Source organism: Halyomorpha halys, unplaced genomic scaffold (genome assembly GCF_000696795.3).
Source record: "Halyomorpha halys isolate HHAL.00 unplaced genomic scaffold, Hhal_1.1 Scaffold239.1, whole genome shotgun sequence".
Classification (NCBI taxonomy): domain Eukaryota; kingdom Metazoa; phylum Arthropoda; class Insecta; order Hemiptera; family Pentatomidae; genus Halyomorpha; species Halyomorpha halys.
The window spans coordinates 382,952-399,631 of record NW_027114928.1 but is presented as its reverse complement, the minus strand read 5'-3'; the positions used below and the strand labels follow the sequence as shown (position 1 = coordinate 399,631).

At 29.0% G+C, this 16,680-nt stretch overlaps 1 protein-coding gene across 1 annotated transcript in view; it reads left to right on the top strand.

Annotated features, from left to right (window-relative positions):
- The first annotated feature begins 283 nt into the window (after positions 1 to 283).
- Positions 284 to 16,680, top strand: part of kn (EBF transcription factor knot) — a 137,651-nt gene continuing 121,254 nt past the window's right edge. Inside the window, exons 1-2 of the mRNA XM_014419477.2 lie at positions 284 to 475; positions 12,619 to 12,772. Of these exons, the coding sequence (XP_014274963.1) occupies positions 288 to 475; positions 12,619 to 12,772 (342 nt within the window). The 5' untranslated portion in view covers positions 284 to 287. The remainder of the gene's footprint in view (positions 476 to 12,618; positions 12,773 to 16,680) is intronic.

The following is a 16,680-nucleotide window of genomic DNA, read 5'->3' as shown; positions in this document are numbered from 1 at the left end:
TGATTTTCGTGTCATTAAAACAATATGAACGGCTTTATATCCCTGATTGTAGTATTTAGAAAGTTTTAACAATCACAACAGGTCATAATTTCCACATAAAATTACCCCACAATACCAGAGCCAAGGAGCGGAGCGTTATAAGCCCAAATACTCCTACCCCGTCCCGGTCAGGGAGGGGAGTGCTCCCTGTTTGAGAACCACGCCCCTTACCCCACCACTCGGCACAGTCTCCGCCCACAGGCCTGCCCCCGGGGACAGGCCAGTCCGCGGAGAGATGCCCTACTGACATGACGGCAGTAGAATGCGGCTACGGGTCCGGATGGGGACCGGGTGCCGCCCTCGAATTAGAAGCATGGGGACGGAAATTGTACCCAACGTCACGGATGTTCTTAGGCGAATCCCTGCATCAGCCGAGGGGTCCGAGTCTGAAGGAGGAGCCAATACCGCCGAGAGCATGGCCCGTCGACAACTCAAGGTCAGTCAACTGATAACACTTATCATCCCTGTCATGTTCCAATACCATACCAACTCAGCTTTTGAATGCCCAAAACCATAGGAAATGTGCACAACAATTTTATTTAAATTTCCTCAATAATGAAATAACAATGTAATTGCTAAGAAATAAAAAAGGTATACTTTCTAAGTGTCGCTCAAAACATAATACTAATAACCACATTATTAATAATAATAATAATATTACTGCCACTAAAGGACTAATTAGATCCAAATTGCGTTATTTCACAAAATAACAAAAATAATTCTTCCGGTTTTTAATTTCACTATTGGAATATTATTAGTAGTATGAAGAAACTATTACGTTTATTTAAACTCATATATATATTATATTACAATCTAATATTAATCTCATAATTAAAATTTTTCTTTATCAGCTTGTTTATTTTGGGAGGGGAAAAATAAATTTATAATATTTTTTAAAAAAATACCTTCATTTTCATAGATATTCATGCTATTTTTTATAACATGAATAGAAAACTCTGGGGGTCATTGACCTTTAAAAACTAAAACCAATAAACGTACCTATTTTCTAAAAAATACATATATTTAGTCATGATGAGATTTTAAAATTATTGCTTTAATAAAAAAAATTGTTATCTTATCAAATATCCTTCATCAGATAGTTGACTAAAAATCGGTCACTTCAGAAACTAAGCATTAAGCACCATTACCTGGCGCATTCTGTAGGAGTAAGCCCCAACCCCTTCAGGCTAAGTAAGACTACTTGAGAAAGGTGGAAGGTATGTAGGTAGATAGCATTCCTTGGTAGAGTTCACGATAAACAGTAATAGTGTTAAATTATCAATTTGAAAGTGAAAATACGCAATTAAATCGTTAAATTGTGATTAAAAAAATAAAAATTTATTAGTTGATATCTTTATACAATCGTATTTAAAAAGAAACATATGTCTTTCTAAACCAAAAATGTTTTTCAAAGCAATTTTAAGAAGTTAAAAACTATAGTTAATAGAACTCAAATAAACCCACGTTTTTAATAAACTTGTAATAGTAACAGATTCAAGACATCAAATGAATAGAATAAAAGTCAATTTAAATTGGAAAATATTCTAAGAAATACAAAGGTTAAGATTTTCACAAAAATTTGGAATATAATATTCACCAAACGGATTAGCTAAAAATAAATGAGAAAGTATTTTAAAAAAAGAAAGGTTGTGTAAACGGTGAAAATTTCCTTTCATTTGAACTAAACAAAAAGAAAATATGATATAACTTATTATAAATTAGTGAAAAATTAACTCAATAATGATTGTATTACATTATAGATTAATTATTTTTATTGTTGTCTCTTTATACATTTAATTTATATTTTGTTGGTTTTGATTGTTATTGCAATTACATTAAAAAAGTTTAGAATTACTGTAAGAAATTATGAACAAAAAAAACTCACAGATAAAAATATTTTCTAAATATTAATACATTTCCTACATAAGCAAAAAACTAAATTAAATGAATAGCTATAGGAAGAATTGTTGAATTATTCTTTGTGAATCGTAAGCATGTTCAATCATTAAATTCTTTCAGAATTTACCATTGTCAAAAAATAATTTTTCAAAAATTCTGGCACTTACCCCTATTCTTTGTTAGATTGTAAATATCAATGTATCATTCATTATTCATATGAACTTATTAGAAAAAAAATTGAAGTAAGCATCCAATAATCAGGAATGTTTGCGAATGATAGCAATTGAATCTAGGATAAAATATATGTAGGAAGAAAAATAATCGTTTTCAAGATAGTAAAGAAATGCATAACACTTGATTATTATATGATTACTATGTTCCGGGATTTATGGGTAACCAATTACTTTTTTTAAAAATTATATTATATTATATTTTCATATAAATTATATTTTATGTTATAATTTCATATAATATAATAGATATCATATTCCTTATATTTTTATCATTCTTTATAAAATCAAGCTACATCATAAGACCGTTTAAATATTATTATAAAATTTTGCTCTTTAAAAATAAAATAATAATATTAAATTATCCAGTCATCATAAATAAAATGTATAAGGAAAACATAACCAATTGTAATATTAATAAAACACTAATAAGAGAAATTATGTAGACTAAGAAATGGTCTATAATGTTCTTCATATTATAAATATGCATATACTCCTACCAACAAATAAGCAAAAAAATTTCATGAAGATGTCTGAGAATTATATATATATATATATAAAAAAAAAAATAATATGGGACATTTTAAAGAAACTAAATAAAACAAATAAATGGACTATGATGGTTTCCAATTTATAAACATCTATAAATAAGAAAACTTCTCTCTTGAAGCTGTAAAAAAAATTTTAGAAAAGAGAGAGAATTAATATGATGGGAAATTTCAAAATTGTAAATAAAAATAAAACATCAGTTTTACAATTTGTGGCTGACCTCTTTTTTATTAGAGTTTTAAACTAACAATAAAAAAACACAATAAATAAAAAAATGAATACTTTTAACTTAAAAATATTGGTTTTTATTTACTTCAATCATTCCAGGTATTTAATGTTTTTTTTATACAATTACTATTTATTATTTCTACAAATTGTACCTAAGATTCTGGAATCCTGATATTGTAAGCTTTTCAAAGGTTGCATATACCTTTAATATAAATATAAACACTAGGTTAAATCTAAATTATCCTCTTTTCATAAATATATTGTTACCTCAACGTATAAAATGTCTATTAGGCATGTAAACTAGATATAAACTTATATTCTCATATCCTGGTTTTGGGCAAAAACATGGTTTTTTATATTTAAATAAATAGAAAAAACTACTACAATGAATGTTTAATGAAGTCTAATTTTTAAGCAATTAAGGTAATCAAATAATAATTATTTGTGGGACACATAAACCTTATATTCTAAAGAAAAATATGCATTATTGTTTTTGTAATAAGGATTATATACAAAACAAATTAAAATATGGTTATAACGAAGACATCAGTGGGATGATAAACGTCACTATTGGCACATGCGTAACAGATCTGTATTTATAATAGCAAAGTAATAGAATTTCCTCATAAGAATTAATTTGTATTTAAAATAAAAATCTCAATTTAATTCTTAAAATTTATAATGAAAGGCAAATGAAACCTTATACTATTCCTTATATTTTTTTAAATAAAAATATTTGAATTAGATATAACAGATAGGTAAAAAGTAAATATATCTAGAAACTTGAAAATCCAACCCAGGGATGAAGTTAGAGTCATACCTTGGATTTTTATAAATAGCTTAAATATGTAGTGAAGTACAAAAAAAAAGAAGCAATTAATGGTAAAATAACATTACCAGTAAAAAGTATAAAATTGTTTTCTAAAATAAATTTGACAAAATTATGTTGATCTTATAAATAAGTAGTTCTTAAATAGGAAAAACATGGTAAATATTTCTGCATTTAAAATAACTTAAATTATGAATTACACAATTAAACATAATATTTCACACCTCTTTTTCAAACACTAAAGATAGCTATGTCATAGTGAGAATTCAATAATGAGAAATTATTACTTCTCTTAGTTGAGAAGTAAAAAATAATTGGAACAAAAAACGAATAACCGTGATTAGTTAATTCATTCAGTTAATGATTTGAATCATTAAATCATATAAAAAGGCATAATTTAAAATGTTTATAAGTCCTTAAAGGGAGAAAAAGTAAAACATTGAATAGGAAGCTGTTAACAGTCCTTTTCTCCAACAAAAAAAATCCTACAATACTCAATTATGTAAACATCCGCTTTCAAATTTAAAATCAATATGATGACGTGAAGGAAATAACTATTGAAGAATTACAAACTGAAATAGTAACTACAGTATTAATATAATCCAGCTAAGTAGATAGATAAGTATAATACTCTCAACTTATCTATGGGAAAGGTAGATTTATAATTATCAATAAATCTTATTGATGGTCACTCCAATTCCTTTTACAGTAATTTAAAAACATTTTAAGAATTTGCTGTGATTTTTAATCCGATACAGAGTTCAAATTATATTATTTCTAATATAATTACACGGATGGAGCCTGGATTTTTTTAGGATTAAAATACAATAATAATTTTAAATTAAATATTGGATAAAAAAAAAAAAAGGAAGAAGGATAGTATTGTGAACCATTGGGTCCCCTGAACCACTTTTATCTTCAGAAACTATATGTAGTTTCTTTTTCAAAATAATTTTTATGAAATTTTATAATGTATTCATTTGATTTAGTATGTATGCCATTTTTATTATTCTTAATATATTATAATAATATATGAACTCTTGCATTACACTGTTATATATATCTTTGGTAACAATCGAAATTTTAATTTGATTACATTTTTATTAGTTAGGTATAAGGTAGGGATTTGGTTTATGTTCAGTTTCGTCCAGAACAGATTAGAATCATTTTCTTAGTCATTATGTTTGTGGTGAATTTTTTATTCATTATTATTAAAAAGTCTTGCTTAAAGGATAAATTAATATAATTTATTTATTTTGGCCTGATATAATTTCTGTCTTAAAACATCATTTTTATTTTGAGGCTAGTGCCATAAGAATGTTTTTTATGTTTTATTCTACTTTAAAGCTTTTTGTATGGAAATTCCGGACTAAAATGTCTTCACATACAGAACTAATAATATATCAATTAACCTATTATGAGAATTTAATATCTTAATAGTAGGGGAAGGAAGGCCAAGCATATTGAGTTGTAAACTTGGCATTCTCTTGTCAGAGCCGGTGAGCTGGTTGACTTTTATTTCGTGATGGATTCTCGAATTCGTGGAAATCTCGGCTTTCCCACTTTGTCCAGAAACAATTTGCAGCCTTTAGGATAATCTATCCTTTACCCTTAAATTGGAAAAATATAAGGACGTCAAATCCCAAATATAAAAAATATGTCTAAATAATATCTCAACAATTCTTCAAACTACTTCTATACCTGATCCACTCTGCCTAACTATAAGACCAAGAGGTCCAAGGTTCTCAACGGACAACAATTTTTGAAAGATCAGATAGTATCTACCTATATTCAATTTAAGGTAACATTATTTATTTGACTATCGTGAATTAGTTAACATATCCATATCCAACATCCATCAGGAGACTGTTAGTTGAGACTAACACGATAGTAAGGGCAGAGGTTGCTATTAATTAAGGAACAAGCCAAGATTGGAGTTGGAACTTGGTGGACACTAAGTAAGTGTATACAGTCCTGAGTGCTGACCCGTGTCCTCTACTGTTCTAGCAGTGAGCTAAGTAAGCTATCTTCTCGACCACGCTATGTCTCAAATAATAAATGTATATTACTAGAATATAATAGGAATTTAAGATATTAAATTTATAAACAATACTTCTCAAATTTATAAATACCCATGATCACCTGATTCAGTTTATCAGAAAATAAACCAAACCACATAAAAATAAACCAAATAAAATCACTTAAGGTCTGAACCTATATGTCGCAGATTTCTATCGGTTTTTCCAAATTGTGGAAATTTCACACAGGTTTAGTAGATGTTTTTGCGTTAGAAATATTTTTGGCATTTTAAAGTTTATTAGTTTGCTTGAATTTGAATAATAATAGGACAGCATTATAACAAAATAAATATTTTAACTTGTATTCAAAATTTGACATTTTGAAAATCTCAAAAACACCATCTTAATTTTTAAAAAAACATGTTATTCTGGATTATATTGGTCAGAGTCATATTAAATTTCAAGATGCAAAAATGATAGGATTACTAAATAAAATTTAGGTGGTAAATAAGTCCCATAATACATCAATAACCAAGATTAACCTAATTTAGAATACAAATTTTACTGATTCTTGGATAAAGCATTTAATGAATAATATGAAGCATATTGTCTAGCAAAAATGTTTATTGATAATTGTATAATCATTACTCGGAAATGATACCTCTTTAATTAAATCTAAGTCTAAAACTATTTTACATCTCAAGTTGAAAAAATAATATCGACATTGTTTTTCCAAAAAAAAAAAATATTCTAGAGGAGATTAAACTTTTAAAAAAAAAATATTAAACTTTGAAAATAATAAAAATATATAGCCATTAAAGAATCAGTCAGTAGTAACTTTTTTTTTATTACACCCCAGTCGACACCCCAAGATTCGAAAGCTCTCAGGTAGCAAAGACCTGCATCTCCTACCTGAGCTAAGGACGGTCCTCAGTCAGTAGTAACAACCAACAAATGTATAAGTTCAAATGTAGTGGAGGGAAAGTAGCGATATAATAAAATGAATATTCGGCCATTTTCACATTAATCCCCAAGAATTCTCCAAATTAAGACCAAACCTTCGATTAAAAAATATAGGTGAGCCGAAAGAAAAAAATATGCATGCGTAAACGAATGCTGCGAAGGCAAATTGATAAAATAAATATGAGACCAATCCACACAATTCCTAAAAATCTCATAGAAATCGGATTAATCGATCGACTATGCTCGAATAAAACTTTTACTACAGACAAACCTACGCGGAAACAAATTTTTCCAAAGTGTTCTTTGATGTCTAAATCAACAAAACAGTACTAATAAATATTTCTGAGGTCATTTTTTTTTTTTCGTTTGCTGTATGCTTCTTCGGTAGTGAGGTAGGAAAAAATAAATCAATTATATTTTTTCAATATTAATACTTTTTTATTTATTGATAGATATACAATCTGCCACACAGTTGTGGGCAATAGGTAATAGTGATGAATGATCTCATACATACTAAAATAAAAAATAAAAAAATAAAATTAAATTAAAAAAAAAACTCAAAATATATACAAACAAAAGAATAAACAAAATGAACATAATCAAATTATCTGTATGAAAAATAAATAAATAAAATAATATATACAATATTTACACAATCGACCTGAGGATCCCTGAGCCTCCGCCAATTATATAAATTATACATTTCGCAACTCACAACAAAATATTTGTACATTCTGACCACCGTACTATTTCCTCAAAGACTGGAATTCTTTTTAAAATAAACAAAAAATAAGTAATATTTATTTCATCTGGTACAAAAGGAAAACGAATAATTTGGCAAATATAACTAAGAATAGATGCTGATAATAACATTAATTACTTCAGGTACTTGGTTTATAAACAAATGATGAAATTTGCAAAATACATTTTTGACTTCTTTAATACATGTTAATAATATATGAGGTGTAGATAGTTGACCGTAGATTAATAAGTGGAGAAGATGGTTAGTGGAGGGGTGGGGGGTTGCGGTTATAAAAAAAATTCAGGAATAAACAAAAAAAAAATTATTCGTGTTTTTTATGTTTGCTGACCGCACCCCCCGATCATCTTTTCCACTTGTTAATAAAATATGTGTTAGTCGAGAATATTTAGATTAAAGAAAAAAAATTGCAGTCAAAACAGAAAAACTACGCTTTAGATTAATAAAACACTTTTTACTGCAATATTATGTTCAAAGGGCCAGTCAAAATGTTGCAAACTTAGCCTTTGGAAAGTAACTTAACGTTATAAGGCTTCACCACGTATGGTATTTCTTCATTTTAATTGTTCACTAAAGATAATAGTCAACGAATTGAAGCCAAGCCGTATTTATTTGGGAAAAATAACGATTATAATTCAAAAAGTATAAAAAAAAAATGTTTCGAGTAATTTGAAAGACAATAGAAAAAATAATTAAGAAATGAACTCTAACCTTTAATTGTACTTAGAAATGGACAGGCATGAATGACCTAGCGCTCATTCTACTATATTCATTCGCTTATATGAATATTTAATTAGAGTAGAGATAACGGTTCGTCACGAAATCTAAATGTTTTACGACCTAATTAGTTTTCTTTCCTATCCGCTCCCGTATTCCACTGCTACTAATGACCATTGTATATAAGAGGAAACATATAAATATATATACTTCAAAGTAAATACTTATGGATAGAATAATAGTCTATATTATATGTTTGCTTTAATGTAACATACAATCAACATTTCATCCACTAATTAACTCATTTTTAATTACTATAATTCATAATTTATCAAAAGCGACAAGTCAGGAATAACGGTTTTGTGCATCAGTTATAAAGAAACGTAACCAACTAACAATTAGAAGACTGCTAGTTCTGCGAGGCTGTGTTTGTCAACAGAGCAGAGACTGTTTCTCGTCACTGAAAAGATAAGAGAGTATTATCGCAATTTTTTCCCTGAGCGATGAACCATGTGGCCACGGTCCCACGGGACAGGCGATCAGCTGTTGCTTTATTTCTTCTCCAGCAGATAGCGACATCTGCCAGGGCACGATAACCCGCCCCGATGGTCAGCCTATTAGTGGCTCCTTAGGATACTCCGGCGAGGGTATCGTCTTGTCTCAGTGTCTTCCTTGGCATTGCCCATTGTCTCTTCTTCCTCCAAATATAGAAAGTAGTAAATATTTGGATTTTTACCCTGGAATTTTTCAACAATTGTATAGGAAAATTTAAATTAATATTCAACTTTCTAATATCACGTTTTGGACTTCTAGTGCATATAAGTAATCAATAACTAATGATTCTTTTTTATTTATTTATTGATATTTACAACTGTATAAAAAATATAAGTAAATTTGATCATAATGACATAATGATAATGATATGATACAGCATGTAGAGAAACTATCCAGTAGTAGAAATCTAAAAACGTTTTACAATATATGGTCACGAGCCCATCTTCGGCTTCAAACTTGAACTACACTTTGTCATTTCAATCAACTTTATTGTATAAATGGTTAGAAAGTGTTTTGTAGCCTTTTTCTTGTTTAATTTTATACTTCTTAATAAATTATATTTTATAGAGCAAAGTGATGGGGCAAACTTTCCAGGAGGAAATTCCAGTACCTGAGATAGTAATAAAAAAACATTTTCACTGTTTCCCAATAACCTCTCCTTTATTTTTTAATTATTCGACAAGATAAATTTTTGGAGGATTTAAAAATAAAATTCTATACTTTTTCCCGTCATAATTATTCAAATTTCTCTTAAAACTACATTTTTCACCATCTCTGAAATCAACGATGAATTTCATGTAAGATAGTAACCAATTTGTGGAGTATTCTTTCCTTAGATTACAGCAGCCAAAGCAAAGTGATAGTGGAAAGTAAATTTTTTTTTCTAACATATATTGTATACATAAATACATGATTTCATAATATGTACTATATCCATGCAGGCTTGGAATAAAACATCAGCTGAGTTTGTACACTAAGTAAGATTAAACCTTTGCTTTCATATGGAAGCTAAAACTTCATCAAAATATATAGATTCTACCGAATACTTCCAGAATTACTTCTTTTACCTTGTTTAGTTTTGCTATGATCGCCGAACGAAGCAAATTATTACTACATTAATTCCTTACAAATTGTTACTATCTTTTATGAAATTCGTCGTTGAAGATGGTGACAAAGATTGGGAACAGTTCAGTTGCAGTAGAAAAACTTGTATATTTATAAGAAAAACTGTTTTTTTTTTTTTTAGAATTTAACAAAGTTACATCTCCACAACCAACAGAGACAGGAATGTGATGATTATGGCACTGAACTATTATTTTGTAAAATATCCCTCCCACTTTAAACTTCGTTTAAATCTCTGGTATCTGACATATCATGCTTGCCTGAATTTATACCAAACGAATAATCAAGTATTTGTATTGTTTATTTATCTATAACACTATGAATGATAAACAGAAGAAACGACGACTAAATATGTTTTCCCCTCGTAATTCTGAATTATTCAATAGACATTTTAGTGTATTAGATAGGATATGCAGCAAGAATATTGAATGCAGTTCGGGGGAGTGAAAAAGCACGGTGTGGGAGAGGGTTGCTATGGCAACGATGGAAGCGTCTCCCTATTGGTCATCTTACGTTACCCTCCGTAGGGTGTCTGCAAGGAATTGATAATGGGGACGAGTCTAGCAACCTTCTTGTCATGGTGAAAGGATCACATGTTCGGTTTTTATTCATTATGTGGTAGGTACATTCATCATTAGTTATACCACCTAGGTATCACCAAGGCAGGTACCCTTGTTAACATACTAGAGTTATTCGTTTCAGATATAACAGTCTGGGCTTGATTCATAGTGTCAAGGAAAATTAGTAATTACATTACGAACAAGCCTTAGATGTTTTCTTTTTTTTTTCATTTAGATATTAGATTTACTTAGATTCATTTAGATTTACTATAAAAAGTGAAATGGTGGGGGTTAAAAGATTGCCAGTAACAGGGCCGTTCGTAGTGGGGCGACTTTTTTTTTATTTTTGTGGAGGTACCACGAAATGAAAACTTGACCCTCACCATGGTTAGAGTAGGGTGACCTGTAGATGACCCCTACCCCCTTCTACATATCAGAAATTACCAGGAGACCCCTTTCATTAAAAAAATAAATAAATAAAAAATGATAAACAACTTACTTTGAATAACTATAAGTTTCCAACACTAAAAAAATTAATATGAAAAGTAGAACGAGAAAACATTGCAATTTAAAAAAACTCTTAAGTATTTTAAGTATTCCAGGGGACTTCTGTTTAAAAGTAATACCATTTGTTCCTCTAGTTTTTCTTTTAGAAGCCGTTGAAGTAAGTTAGTTGTACTAACGAGAGTTTTTGTGGCTCCTTTTTAAAGTTTGGTAAAATTGACGTACAATGGAACATCTAAGTGATGAATCTGATTAATAAATTTGAAAAACTAATCCTTATATCGATTGACTGACTATATTAAGGCCCAGTTGGCTAAATATTCTTTATATTGTGATTTACACAATTATTTACATAAAGAATTCCCTGGAATTCAACTTCACTAAAACGATATGGGTGATATCGAAATAATAAAAAACTAAATAAATACATTGTAATTGACATATTTGCATGGAATGAACAAAATCTAATTTTCCTGAACCAGAAAGAAAATGGTATCAAGAATCGAACATTTTAAAATATGAACTGAAATTTACATAGCAACTACAAAGTTGGGGAACGGCTCGCCAAAATCTTTTATTTCTTATACTGACGTGGACAGTCCTTAGAAACCTATAATTCTATTCGTTATGTTGAAGTATATTTTCCATAATCATTTTATCTGAGAATTCGTTGTATTCAGGTTCGTTAAATCCAGGTTCAATTGTATAGGTTATTATAAATTTTACATCAATTGTATATTCCCTAACTCGATGTTTCGGACCGTCCGTCCATCTTTAAGTGGTTACTTCAAAAATAGTTATGAAGTGCTCTTCAAGAATGTTAATAAACTTTAAATGTATAAAATTATTTACAATAATAAATAGCACATGGTGACTATTTTTAAAATAAACGCCTGAAGAGAGACGGTCCAAAACGTCGAGGGGAAGACTATATAATTGATGTAAAATTAATTTACTATTTAATTAAATTAATTAACTGCTAACTAACCAATAATGAAAACAGAAAAAATTGAATTTAATGACTTTTCATTCTTTTTCTGACTGGAAAATACAATTTTTAACTTCAGAAAACAACCACAATTGAAAGTTAAGAGAAATTAATCAAGCTGCTCTGTAAAGAGGAGTATTTAAAATATTATTCCAAGCGAAAATTCATATTTTTCAAAAATTTAAAATTTCACCAAATTCTTTTATCTAATCGTCTTTAAATTTTACCGAACTGTCATACATTGTTTTTCGGTGATTACGATCAGTAGCGCATTTTTAATTTGTATCTAACTCATGATTAAGAGAAATAAAATGCAATGAATTTCCCTTTCTATAGTCTATTCATTGCCAAACCTAAAGAAAAAAAATAGTTAAAGTAAACCTCTCCAGAACTTGAAGCAATTGAGTGTTAGTTCATATAACTTTAGGGTTGACATTTTTTTTAATTTCTTCATTCCTTCATGATAGGTTACAACGAATAAGTTTTTAATGGATTGATGATTTGATTTTCTGACTAATATTTTAAAATATAATAATAACGATAACTTAATTTTAAATAAATTTATTTAATTTCTAATTAGCGATATAAATTATCGCTAGTAGAAGTAGCTATTAGAAAAATAGAGTGATTAATCTACTATTTGTGGCTTGCCCACAGTGTCGGCGTCGGACGAGCCCACTTCGAAAAACAACCCCCCTCAAACCTGAGGAAATCGAATTTCTTCCACTTCGTGATCGCCCTCTACGACCGAGCTGGACAGCCCATCGAGATAGAGAGGACTGCTTTCATTGGCTTCATCGAGAAAGATCAAGTTAGTATTTATTATATATTTATTTATTAACTCATAAAATTATTATAAATAATGTTATTTTTAATAATTGTTGTATATATTAAGTTAGGAGTTTTAATTTTCTGATTGAATTCAGTTAAGATAAAATCCTCCTATAATTAAATTCTATAGACATTCAATATTTTTAAGAGGCTTATCAGTCATATTAGGTATCTTTAACTATTTTGATTAAAATAGGATCTAACCAAGATCAGTGTAGTAGATCTTATATATTATATATCCTATAAGGAATTGGTTCAAATATGATCGTGTGAGTATGGGCAAATAATTTAACATCTAACTAATCATATTATGTCTAACATAAGAGTTTTAAGAAGGAAACCAAAGACTCAAGACATTAAATCCCCATAAGAAACATAACCTAACTATAGGATTGTAGTTTAAATTAAACAAAAACACTATTGTAGTATTATTGTATCACAAATTTTGGTGCATTTTTAAGGTAATTTTCAGGGTTACAAAGACCAGGCAAAACAAAGCTGACAATTACAAAAATAGATAGAAAGAAAGTATATAACGAAAAAAAGATAACCAATAAAGCATATAAGATCCATGGCCACTTAGGATGCCACCAACAACATGAAAAAAATCCTAATAATGTCCGTTTCACAGTGGTAAATTTAATAACAACAAAAAAAAAAAAATTAAATCGCGGGATACCACAGTAACACAGATCCATTAAAGTAATATTTTTATTTCTTATATATTATATTATTTCATTCTACCTGTTTACATAACTATCTAGTTTTGATGTATTTTACCTTCTTAGCACTGAAGGCGGGCTGAAAAATGGGATAAAACTTCGGCTAGTATTAAATAATTTTACACCATATCTTATTGAATTTCCACTTTTATTGAAGAAATTTTATGATTTTTATGTTTTAAAGAACAGCAAGTATATACTAAGAACCTGTAGATGGAAATTAAGTTTCTAAACTTTCTCGAATAATGAATAATTGAAGAGTTTTCAATCAAATGTCAAGACATACACTTTAGGAAAATTATAATTTAAAATAATTTTTGGAGAATCTCATGCAGATGAGTCAAATTTGTATTGATAATGTGTATTTGTAATATCTATTTTATAGAGGAAAATTTAAAGTTTGATATAAAGTAAATAGGTTATTGATGACTAATTTTAATTTGTCAGAAGAGAAAAAAAAACCTTTACTTTAGATATATTGATTTTAAATTTTTAAAAAATCGTCAATTTAAAATTAAAAAAACTTGCCACTTATCCTTGCAAATTAATATATGGTATCTAGTACTAAAATAAATTTAAGAACATATAATTATAACAAATATTGTTTCCATTTTTAAAGTATTATTTTTTCTTTTTTAAGAAAATATTTCCTTTAAGTTATGAATAATGTTACTCACTGAAACGAGATACTTTGAAAAAAAGATGATTTTGATTCAACACATTAACAAGATTTGTTATAGCCAGACGACCATTTATCATAGTTCTGTAATCCCTTAACTAGGAGCCTGAGAACTCTTATCTTGGCTCTTGTAAAAATAAATGTAGTTATGTTTTTTTTAATGGAAGAGCGACACGTGAAGCGGCAACTGACATCAGGCACGAAAGGTCTAATGAGAGTAGCACGTACTTGCAGATAAGGGAAAAGCTATCCACACCCTGTGTGTAAGATAATTCTGTCCGGTTGTCGCTCGTTTTAGTTTTATAATTTCACAAAAATCATATTGGGTTTCTATAATTCTAAAAATTGTATAGTCGTTTTAAATCTTCATTCTCTTCAGAGTAATAACAAACTACTGGGTATGGCAGATTTCTCATCTAAAATGACACTAAGAAATATTGATTAATATATTATTATAAAATATTACATATGAATAAAAGTAATCAACCCAATAAATGAAGACGACTATTTCTTTCCTAAGTAGCAAACTATCCCCACCAAGCATAATGGATTCTGTTTTAGACCTGATCTCTTTGCAAGTAGAGGAGTCAAGATTCAGGGCCACTATAATATTTGTATGCGTGAGTCGGAAAACCCCATGAGTCACTTTTTGGGAAATATATAAAATTTGGAGGACTCTCATCCTGTTCAGATAAATGTGTGATTTAAGAACATAATAATATAATAAGGATATGGGGATGTCGTGTGGTTACAAGTACCTCCAGATACATTTTAATGTGGCAAATATTTTCCATCAGGCTCTGCCGATGAAAAATAATTTATTGGATTTAAATTCCAAATGTATTTGAAATAAACATAATAAATGTGCTATATTATGAGTACAATTCTGGTAGGATAAATCAATAAACCCCATCAAGTTGTGTAAGGATGAATTTATTATTAAGGCCAACAGAGCGTGAAATACATCCTGTTGTATTTATTTACTCCTGATAAATTAAAAACAAAAGAAAGCTAGGATTATAGATATTGGAGTTTCCAACGACAATAACATGAGCTCGGCATTCTGTGAGAAGCTCCGCGGGTTGATTCCGAAGACAACAGTGGCAGACATGGAAGGACTAGTTGCCACTTGTGCTCAAAGCTCAACAGGCGGGCGGTTCTCCTGGATACGCCAGAAATCGTCTGAAAGTTTGTAAATTACTGATAAAATGTATATCTGTAGGTGAGCGGACCACAGACAATTCTGGAGATCGGTTCTGAATAAACAATTGCGAGAAAAATAAAGATAAGCGTAATAGTATTTTTTTTCTATTCAGGAATTTTCACTCAAGTAGTGGGTTGACTTAACCAAAATTTTTTATGGCTTTATTTCATTGGCCTGATTCCTCCAATGCCCCTCCATCTCTTAGGGCATGGTCTATCGAGGATTCTTCCATTTCACTGTACCAAGTTTTCCTTGGTCTACCTCATCAATCAAGGAACCTCCATTTCCTATTTTCCACTAGTGAACCTTTCTAGGTAATCATCGTTCGGGCATTTTTTTTTTAAATGTCTATACCAGTTCTGGCGTATTTCCTAAGTCTCTTTTTTTCAACCTTTTTTTTATTTTCATATTATTATTTTTTTTTTTATATTCAATATTTTTTTTTCAACTTCCATTCCTTTTAGTGTTACATTTCTTACTTTATCCATTCTGTATGCTTTTGGATCCTGGTGTCCATTTCTGGTATAATAATTATTAATAACATTAATAGTTATTGTTAATTGTTATTAATAATAATAATAATAAGTCACTGCATTCTGCTAATTACAAGTTATCATTAAGTTGAGAAACTTTAAGTTTTATCACTCCGGGGATTTCCATTCTCACTGGGGAACTGAGTCCTGGTCCGCAACTTTAAGATTCGGATGAAAATTTGTTTGAGAATTGAGTTGGTGTCAGAGAAATGCCTTTTTTGCCATTTTCCCTGGGTTGTAAACGTCTTCAATACCAATAGTTATAAATTAAACGATCAGAATATTTTTCAATTCTGTATAATCTAAAAGTAAAATAGAACCTAATTCTAAAAAGGAAATCATAGTATATAATGATATAATTTTAAAACTATATTATTTTATTAAATTCAGCAATTAAGTTAATTTTAGCATTTTAAAAAATTTACGCAGGTATGTATTGAAGAAAAAATATTAAGTTTTATGGTTATTTTTTATATATTTATTAGCAGTTCCGTAATGAAGGAAAAAATCAAACCGTTCTCAATTATTTTTTTTTTTTATTGTAATGGAGCGTTTCGAGCTCTTCTTCAATCATTAATTCGTCTAGATCACATTTATCCTATCCATAAATTTATATCTGTCATTTTCTTTATGTCAACATTATCACCCAACGTTTAATTTTTAAAACTTTACAGTCTTAAATTTAATACATTCTGTTCAGTCCTAACTCAACCTTACAATGAATAGGGTAGATGAAAGATATCAATTTTA